The sequence below is a fragment of the Momordica charantia genome, assembly GCF_013281855.1.
Source record: "Momordica charantia cultivar OHB3-1 chromosome 2 unlocalized genomic scaffold, Mcharantia_2.0 BLBB01000002.1, whole genome shotgun sequence".
Taxonomy (NCBI): domain Eukaryota; kingdom Viridiplantae; phylum Streptophyta; class Magnoliopsida; order Cucurbitales; family Cucurbitaceae; genus Momordica; species Momordica charantia.
This window is the reverse complement of record NW_028275160.1, coordinates 9,321,273-9,331,981: the sequence shown is the minus strand read 5'-3', so window position 1 is coordinate 9,331,981 and position 10,709 is coordinate 9,321,273. Positions and strand designations below refer to the sequence as shown.

General features: G+C 32.5%; 1 protein-coding gene across 3 annotated transcripts; it reads left to right on the top strand.

Annotated features, from left to right (window-relative positions):
- On the top strand, positions 1-3,748 carry LOC111017917 (AP2-like ethylene-responsive transcription factor TOE3). 3 transcript variants are annotated; one of them, XM_022293808.2, is made up of 11 exons: positions 1-422; positions 532-1,044; positions 1,134-1,159; positions 1,250-1,280; positions 1,376-1,463; positions 1,555-1,700; positions 1,799-1,843; positions 1,929-2,020; positions 2,400-2,545; positions 2,699-2,893; positions 3,350-3,748. In XM_022293808.2, the coding sequence occupies exons 2-11, from the start codon at positions 566-568 to the stop codon at positions 3,560-3,562; spliced, it is 1,461 nt and encodes a 486-aa protein (XP_022149500.1). In that variant the 5' UTR covers positions 1-422; positions 532-565; the 3' UTR covers positions 3,563-3,748. The 3 variants fall into 3 exon arrangements, with proteins under 3 accessions (XP_022149500.1, XP_087977123.1, XP_022149499.1); XM_088120997.1 differs by having other exon boundaries at positions 504-1,044; XM_022293807.2 differs by having other exon boundaries at positions 1-1,044.
- Positions 3,749-10,709: the final 6,961 nt, after the last annotated feature.

Below are 10,709 nucleotides of genomic sequence, written 5' to 3'. Positions count from 1 at the left end.
CAAATGAGCATTATTGGATTTGATCGATGTGGGAGGCCAAAATCCAATTCAATCTTTCTCAACCCACATGCCTTTCGCTTACGCCTCATATTCTCGATCTCCACGGATTTGGCACAAGAAAGATCAAGCACAAGCAAACGGGGGGAGAAAAAGGAAATCAAGCGTAAAGCACAGAGAGAGAGAGAAGAAAGAAGAAAGAAGAAAGCAAAGGCAAAGCAGTGACTTGACTGACAACTGGCGAGTGGTTAGAGAGAGAGAGAAGGGGAGAGGGGGGGTCCTCTCTCTTATTCTCTCTTCTCTCCGCTTCTGCTGCTGAAAATTGGCAGCTCTCGACTTCTTGTTGCAGTTTTCAGCATACCCACCAAAATTTTCTGTTCATTCGGCATTGATTTTTCGTTTGGGGACTTGAATTTGAGGCCCGGGTACGATGTCGGGATTTGGAATTCTTCGGATGGTTTGATCTCTGTTGAAATGGGTTTGCTCTCTTTTGCTTTGATTTGCAGTGAATTTGTTGATTTGTGTACGTTGTAGCGGTGGAGCGGTGAAAAGAAGGGGGGAAAACGGAATGTGGGATCTCAATGATTCTCCCGATCATGGAGGAACTGATGAATTTGATGGGCATTCGTCTCCGAAGACATCGATTGAAGGCGATGATGACAGAGCGAAATGGGTGGCGTCGATTTCCAACTCGAGCTCTTCGGCGGTGGTAATGGAAGATGGATCCGACGCCGATGAGGCCAGTGCCGGCGAGGGGGAACCGCTTGTCCATCGGAATGACTTCCCGCCGGCGACCCGGCAGTTCTTCCCTCTGGAGGATTCTAATGTCGGGGCGGCCTCATCGGTTGGTGGCGGCGGTTCTGCTGTGTTCCCTCGAGCTCGGTGGGTGGGAGTGAAGTTCTGCCAGACGGAGCCTCTCGCCGCCGTGAAACCGGTGGCTATTCTGCACCCAATAAAGAAAAGCCGGCGAGGGCCCCGGTCCCGGAGCTCTCAGTACCGCGGCGTCACGTTCTACCGGCGAACTGGCCGGTGGGAATCCCACATATGGTTAGCTTCTTATTAAACCCCTTCTGCAAACAAATCAATTCCTTATACTCCGCCATTAACTCACAGCCTCTGGTTTTTGGCTAAATTAGGGACTGTGGCAAACAAGTCTATCTGGGTATGAATCAAAATCTTTAAATTCTCATTCCATTATTCCATTATATAATGATGAAATTGTTTGTTGTTCAATTTGATTATCCCCCAACAGGAGGATTTGATACTGCTCATGCTGCTGCTCGGTGAGCTTCTGATACATTGTCTTTTCTTTCTTTTTGGTTTCTTTCTTTCATTTTGAACTCAAATTGCTAATCAATATGGGGAAGTTCTTCTGCAGAGCCTATGACAGGGCGGCTATAAAGTTTCGAGGAACAGAGGCAGACATAAATTTCAGTATTGAAGACTACGAGGAAGATTTGAAGCAGGTCTGTTTCTGTAACATGTTTTGACTCGAATTATGTTCCATTTTTCTTGAAGCGAAAACCATGTGTTAAACTTTGGTTTTCTCTGGAACAGATGGGGAGTTTGACTAAGGAAGAATTTGTACATGTTCTACGGAGACAGAGCACGGGTTATCCGAGAGGAAGCTCGAAATTCCGAGGTGTGACCCTGCATAAATGTGGAAGATGGGAGGCTCGGATGGGCCAGTTTTTAGGCAAAAAGTAACCATATTTCTTCAATCCATTGTTCGTCCGTTCATTTCCTTATTTACTACTTATTTTGTCGCTGGTTGTGCTCGTTGATTGTTTTGTTTCAACAGGTACGTTTATTTGGGGTTGTTCGATTCCGAGATTGAAGCTGCGAGGTGTGTTTATTAGTGATTTGTTGTGTTTGTTGATCTGTCTTAGATTACATGATTATGATCTTGTAAATGATACCCTTTGTTTTAGAGCTTATGACAAAGCTGCAATCAAGTGTAATGGCAAAGAAGCTGTTACAAACTTTGATCCCAGCATATATGAGAATGAGCCGAGTCCAACAGGTAATTTAGGTCCCGTTTGATAGCCATTTTGTTTTTAGTTTTCTAAGCTTCTAAACACTGCTTCCACTTATATTTGTTTTGGTATCTACTTTCTAACAAACATTTTCAAAATCAACTTAAAGCAAAAGTATTTTTTAAAAACTTGATTTTGTTTTTGAAATTTTGCTAAAAAATCAAATGTGTTTTTATAAGGTGAAAAATATACCAAATAAGTTCCGAGGAAGTAAGCATAAGTTTCAAAACATAAGACTAGAAATGAAATTGTAATAAGTTTCAAAAACATAAGACTAGAAATGAAATTGTAATCAAACGTGGCCTTCGTTGAAACTTTTCGGTGGGTCTTCTCTGCTTTTTATTGACTGTGTGATGAAGTTTGCAGAATCATCATCAGGAAATGTCTTGGAACAGAATCTTGATTTGAAGTTAGGGAATTCAAGCTCAAAACAAGACAATCTTACATTTGGGAATCATTGCCAAAATGGCACCAAAACTATTGATTTGCAAAATAAAGAATCCAATCCTCTGGTGAGACTAGGCTCTCTCTCTCTCTCTCTCTCTCTCTCTCTCTCTCTCTCTTTGATTTTGATGTGAAGTTTCTGAAATTTCATACACATTCACCGTCTACTCGATTTAAGCTTGCGACTATTTTGTTGATGATTTCGAGTCGATGTAATATAGGAATCAAATATACTTGAGAATGATAATGGTAGAAGGTATAGGTTCCTTGAGATGGATAAAATGCAGTCCCCTAGCCAAACAAATCTCCGATCTCCACCCTCCATCGAGACGACGAGCCATGGGCACTTCGAGAGACCTATGGAATCACAGACTCTTCACAATTACTCTCCACACATCAATCAATCAAACTCTCAAGTAAGTTTCCAATTCTTGAGTAAACGTTTCCCAATGTTTCAATCTTGCATTATAAATTTAGTGGTAATTTTGTTTACTTCGTCTATAAATGTGAAAATATTTCAATTATGCCTCTAAACTTTAAATTGTGTCGTAGTTGACACAAGATAACATGCATATGGTACAAAAAAGAAAAAAAGTGGATAACTCGACAAGATAGAGTGACACATGCAAACAGACCATCGTTTAAGTAACGAATCAAATCCTTTTTATAGATTGTGCTACTTTATTTGATCCAGCTGCCTACTTTCGATCAAACAATAGAAACTACGTAAAATCTTAATTTAGAACTTGTGGGTGTACTTAAAGCTTTGTAAAGTTCAGTAACTAAATAGACACGAACATCAAAATCATGGACCCGGAAACAATTATCGTAATATAATTTGAAGCTAGCTATTATTTCATTTTGTTGTGTAGATTCAGTTGTTAAGTAGCAGCAATGAAGGAGGGGTAGGAAGTGATGAACTTTCACTGTGTTTGAGTGAAGGCCACCAATGGCAGCGATCTGGTGGCTCTCAACAATTTGCAATTGCAACTGCTGCAGCATCATCAGGATTCCCACAACTTCCACTTTCATCTTCCCAAAATTGGCTGCAGAAAAATGGATGTTTCTTAGAGAGACCCTCTTGATTTCTTCATTGTTTTTCTGCATTGTCATTGGATCGTTTTTCGTTTTTCGTGTTTCGTTTTCAGTTTTCTTTTTCGGGTTTTTCGGTTTGTGAGTTCCTTCGTAAGCTTGTAAAGATTGATTCTTCTGATCCATTCCCAATGAGGAACTGTGAAGGAATAAATGGTATTTGATTAAAAAATTTGGTATGTTTGTCTATAAACCACAAAAAGGTTTTTTTTTTTTTTTTTTTTTGTTGAAGTTTCGGATGTTGATGGGTTTGACATTAACATATGGGATGAATCGAAATTTTTATTATATCATAAAACACAGTGACAAAATGTAAGAAAATATCAACAAACTTGACTAATATTAATAATTTGAAAATTTAACTAATTTAACAGGGTAAAATACTTGTTTGTAAAATATATTTTATAAATTTCTTGATTTTTATGACTTCTTTTAAAGAGTATTCATCAATTATCTACATTCATATTTTATATAATTGAGGTCACATTACATTAATCTCAGTTGAAATTTCTCAGATTTTTTTTTTCTAATTTGCAAGTTGGACGATATAAAGTAGAGTATGAAAAAAAAACATAATTTTTCAATATTTTATTTTTTGTAAAATTTTGTGTTTGGACTTTGGAGATTGCCCAACTTTTTTCATAAATTGGTTTTCTTATAACAATGATGAGGTGACTCGTCAAATTTTACGTTATTATATTCAAACATCAATTAAAATATATTTAGTTCATATCGTCACATTTCGTACTAATATATATATATATAAAGAAAACTATATTTTATTAAACTTCACTTAAAATATATATAGCTATTATTTTAAAACAACTATGAAGTAACAAATTGGAGTATAGTTATCAACTCGTTACTTTCTTTAACTAGAAGATTGGATCTTCCATCTTGTCTTTATTAACTTAAAAAATATTATAAAATAAAATTTTTAAAATGTCAGGACAAAATTGAAACTAAATAAATTATACATAATGCTCTAATATATATTATTAGTTTCAATTTTACCATCCAAGATGAAATTGAACATTTTAAAATGTTATGAGCAAAAGGGCAAAGAAATTTTACATACTCTATAATTTTTTTTTTCTTTTTTTCAGATTTCAAATTGATTTTTGGCTTCGTAACTTTAGGATCAACCTCAATGAATTACAAATTGTAATTTGATTCAAATTTCACACTGAACTTTTGATATATACGTCACATTACTAATTGAAGGAAAGAGAATATTAATAAGATCAAACAAGGATCCCATCCCTCTTAGTGGATTGACAACAGCTTGAGGTCTCTTAACCATATTAGTTTAGAGGTCTCAAATTCCTTTCGATGAGCTTAATACAAAAAATCTTTAATGTCTCTCGAATCTAGATCTTGGAATAGACGCAGACGACGCTCGATATTGGGGAGCAACACCACATAATATTTTACATAATTTAGCCAAAAATAAGAGAGAGAATAATTTTTTTTTTATAATTTGAATACTATTTTGGTATAAACATTAGTATGAAATTAACAAAAAGGGTGTTAAATTAATATTAGGGAAGAGGAGCATAAATGGGAAAATATTGGAAAAAAGTACCAAAAAAAAAAAGGAAAAAAAAGGGTATTTGACAGTGCATTGGAAATATCACTAAAATGGTGACGAATAGTCACAATCAGTGTCCTTCTTAATCAGTTATTTGTGCAAAAGCATCAGACACACACTGCTATTCCATTATTGACACTCCACTTTCCTTCTTTACCCTTCAAAACTTCGCCTTTAAATAAATAAAAATAAATTTAAATGCTACAAATATCTTGGCCTGTATCGTTAATGATTTCATTTCTAGGTTTTAGGTTTTTTTTTTTTTTTTAAATATTTGGGAATCAGTTATTTGTAGTTTGTAGGTTAAAATAAGTTAATAAATTCCGAAAAATTACAAATTGAATAGCCACAGTTATCAAAGTTTTTGAACAAAATTTGCAATTTAACAAAGAAAACATCGGTTTTATAAAAGTGTATTTTTACATATAACTTTTATTTTTTCGAAAGTAGCTTATATAAGTATAGTTCATCACTTAAAACATTTACTTTTCTTTTTCTAGAGTTCAAAGTTGAAACGTCCCCGCACATTGTACTAAAAATAACTCTAAAAAATAATGAATATATGAATATAATAAACTATTACATCGTAGTTTTAAAAGAAAAAAATTTTAAAGAAAAAAAAGCAAAGAAAAAAAGAACTGATTTTTTTAGCTTACTCGTATTAATTTTAGAAAGGGGAAAATAAGAAAATACATAATAAGTGATTAATGGTTTAATTTGAGATACAAACCTAATAACATATTTATATACTGATCTACCCTAATTTCAAATCATAATTTAAATAGAAATTAAATCTAATTCAAATAATATATCTAAACTATATCTAATTCAAATAATATAATCTAAATTATATTTAAATCAAATAAGGTAATCTTATAACTCCAGCCTTGTACAAACTATCTGATATATAAAATGTGAGCAAAAAAATAGAATGTGAAGGAATGGCCGTCGAGACATGTATGTCCAAACCTCAGCTCTAACATATCGAGAATGAGAAGGAATGGCCGTCGTGTCTTGAAACAGAGTTTAACTCAACTCCGACGTAGAAAAAATTGTTGTGTCCAACTCTGACAGTCAAATGTCAATTTCGCTAATAGAGGATTATCTAATATTTGTCGATAGAACATCCACTTAACAATGGGTACATACATCATCACACTAGCTCACAACTACCCAATAGTCCCCTTGTAAAAGGTGGAGTCTCACTTTTCCAAAGTTACGCAATCTCCTGCATTCACATAAGCTTGACTTGACACCAACTCAGACTAAGTAGTAATTTAAGTCTTGGAGTGTACGTGGTCGAGCAGCATACTAGTACAAAGTTTTATATACAATCTGCTGATGTGTCACATCGGCCAAAATCGTGCATCAACTTTACCATTAAGTTTCATAATTTTGTAAACTTCCCAATCTTTTCATAAATTCCAAAGGAAATTTCTTAAAAATAGAAAAAGAAAAAAAGAAAGGCTCTAGATTACTCAAACTAGAAGCTTATAATTCAACTTCAATTATGTTTGCCTAGTCTAGTGGACCATGTGTTGGGACAGTTCATTTTTTAGGCATTCATAGGCATGTGAATCTGAATTTTCACTTTTTATCACTAGGATAAAATAAAGATTCTTCTTAAATTTTTATTTCTAATGTAATTTTTTTAAAAAAATAACCATAATAAAATAATTTTAAATACTATTTTGATCTTTCTATTTTTACTTTTCATTTATTTGAGTCCCTATGCTTTCAAGATTTGTTCATGTCAATCTCTATACTTTCAAAACGTTCATTTTTATCCATGTACAAAAAGTTGTCATCTTAGTCTCTATTTGCAAAATATTAACACAAATTTTAAACATAATGGAAACTCTTTAATACAAATTTATGGCACATTTAATGAAATTAGCAATAATCATGTGCAAGTATTTTTTAGATTTATTATTACTATAAGTAAATAATTAGAGTAAAAAGTAAATACAATAAATTACAACTTAATACTCTCGAATAAAATAATAATTCAAATTAAAAGAGTTGTCTTGTTTCAGTTATTGGAAGTTGCAAACAATGATGAACTCATCGAAATTGCACCTCCTAGATTAACTTTTCTCTCTAAAAAAATATCAATTGTATTATATATAAATAATTATAAAAAGTTGAGGATAAAAATGAAAGGCAACGAATTCTCATCCATAGTCCCATTTATATATAAGTATAAATTTAATGGGTGAAGTGTTACATTAAAATTTGTAACGGAAGGAAATGAGATAAAAATAAAAAGGATCAAAACGATCCACTAAAATGAACAAAAATTAAAAATATAGAGGGCAAAATAAATATATTAACATGAACTAAAATTAATCAAAATCGAAAATGCAGCATTTAAAACTAATCACACATTTCTGAGCTAATTCATGGGCATATTTAGTTTTAGAAGAGGAAATTCGTATTTAATCTCCTGTCAAACAGTAACTATAGAATGGGCCTGCCAACCTTTGGATCACAAGTCATTCAAAATATAGCACTGAAAAAATAATAAATTGTTTTATTTTATTTTAATTTACTCGTTTTGAGAATAGAGAATTCTTCAAGTTTGAGCAAAAAAAAAAAAAAAAAAAATTTAAGAAGAGAAGAAGTTATATTAGAAAGCAACAACACCGTCGAGTTACATTTGAAATACAACCTCCGCTGCTGCAATGTTTACTAAGTGAAAAAATACATATCTCAAAGGACAGAGAGGTCAAAACAAGAAGTCCGTTTGTCAAAGTATCAGCTTAGATGTGAACAAAACGAAGTTCATTGAAGCTCTTTCTCAACTGAACAATATCCAAAACTCACCGACCTTCCTCCTTCCATGACGTTCCCTCCCCATTCACTAACTGAACAGCCTCCAAACAGTCCAATCGAACCATCAGATTCTGAAGGTTGAGACAGACCGCCAATCGAAGAGTCTCCCTTATCACCCGAATCTCTGCTTGAAGAGGGGAGTAACGCACCTAAAAAAATTGGCCAACATCAAATCAAGAGATAATGGGGATGCACCCACAATAATATCAATCCCGTGGAGAAAAATTCGAACAGGTGCGTCACCACACATTTGGACCCAATCTACTAGGAAATCTGAACTCAAAAATTGAGGAGGCGACGCTAGTGAGACACTTCAGAAAATTCATAAACAATTACTTTCTTTTATTATTCTTGTATTTGATGACTTGTTGAATTTAAGCTTCATTTATTTATTAACAATTGCATGTTTTTTGGTCATTTTTTATCGACTCAATATTTCTTATATTTGAATTGTGAAAGTTTGGTTAAGAACAAAAATAATGGTGAAACTTAAAGTACAATTTGTAAGCAATTTTAAAGTTGGTTCTTTTTTAACCTTTTTCTATAGAGATTTAAGTGGGCTTTTGTCACATTGGGCTTTAGTTGTGGCTTTATTTTATTGAACATCAACATTTATGTATATGTTATCTTTGTATTTGTTGAAAAAAAATATTTATCATAAATATTTTTGTTATTTTTGAAAATATCATACATCATCTTATTCTAATGTTATCCATCATATTCATTTATTTCAAATTTCAATCTTGTACTTTTTTCAAATTTAATTTTCAGACAATAGTATTGTTAAAATATTAAAATAAAAAAAATTAAACTATACAGCGGCAGCAAGTTATTAATGTAGGAGAAGATAGAAATGCAAATTAACAACTTATTTGATTTTTTTAATATAAAAAACAACTTATTTGATTTAATATGTATTAAAAATAACAAATATTCATGTTTTTTTCCCAAAGGAATAACAAATATTAATTAGATCTTTTAAAAAAACAAATATTAATTAGATATGGTACAGCATAGCCGAGCGGTAATTAACATAATCTCCCATATCTCCAAATTGTTATCTAAAAAAACATAGATATGGTATAAAGGGGCCAATAGACAAAATTTCCTACAAAGCATATATAATAATTATGTAGTTATCTCATAAACTTTTTCAATCGCTTATTGTTATGGGTAAAAATTAACTTGACACATCGTCAATATGTGCCACGGGTAGTGGGGCCCTCAATCCTAGCTCAATGGATCCAAAGAGGAGGAACTAGTAAGTCTGTATACCCAACGACGAGCATTGTAACTTGTCTTTATTTGCTCGAGTAGAGTGAAGTCGGCGAAATATCCGCTGGAGTACGATCGCAAAAGTCAAGTATCATTAATTCCAGCTAAAGAATCTTCTATCTAATAGTACGACTTGGATCTTTGCAGCACACACATTCTCCAAAATCAATCCCCCTGTGAAAGGAGGAGTCAAACACTTATTAAAGATAAAAAATATATGACACCAATCTCTAGTTCTCCTATTAGCTCTTTCGAATGGAGTATTAACTTAACGTTTTGAGTGCACTAAGTAGCACCGCACTAGCATCGAATTTCAGCATTAACAAATATAAATGTAATGTTATAAGACCTTATTTCAATAATGGGGCATTGTGGCATGTAATACCATTGAACTTCCAATCTCAAGAGAATGAATCAATATTGTTTATCGTTGAACTATGCTCATGTTAGCTCACACGACTTTACTATGTTCAATTATGCACTCTTTTAGCCAACATGACTAGTTCAATAGTAATGATATAAAACTCATTCTAAAACACATGAATTAATTTCTAATGTAGGTGGCTACCATCATAGGGTTTGAACTCATTCCCTCTCAATTTACCCTAATTTGTACGGATCAGTGAGTCATCCATGATGGTTTAAAAAGAAAATCATTCTCTTGAAATGAGAGGTTTAAATTCCCGCATCTTCAAGATTGTTGTACTAAAAAAAATTACCAACTTTCTTCCACCATTGATTTACCTTGCCACCTCAAGAACATCCAAAACATCCAATGTTTGTTAATAGTATTAGCAATACTACACTAATAGTATTAGCAATACTACATTATTGGTTGCTTTAATGGGTGGTGTCATATATATATGGTTGTAAATCCAAAAATAAAGAATAATACGTAGGTGCTGATCGTCACGGTGGTCATTAACAATAATTTGACAATTTTATAATTTTTGAAAAATAGAAAAAATATATATGTACTTTTTTACTTTTTTTCTCTACTCGTCCAAAATTTAACAATGTAAAAAAAAATAATAAGTTGTGGCTGTCGAACATCGAAATATTATAAAAAATAAATTGGAGAAGCAATATAATATAATGTAAAAGAGTATAGAGTAGAATTTCTTAAAAAGTCAAAAGAAATGAGATAACAAAATCACCTGACAGTCACGGACCACCACAGAGTTGTCAAATCAAACAGACGTTGAGAAAATAAATATTATTTTTTATTTTTATTTGTAAAAACACGAGTTTGTAAAAAAAAATAATAATAATAAAAGAAAATGAAAAGGGAGGTGGAAAAAATTACAGTAGTCAGTACAGAACAACAAAGGAAAGGACGACTAATATTGAGAATCCAAGGATTTAACTTACTAAGTATAAAAATGGAAAATATAGATTAAATTAGTTTATGAAAATTTCTATTTTTACTCCTAAATTTA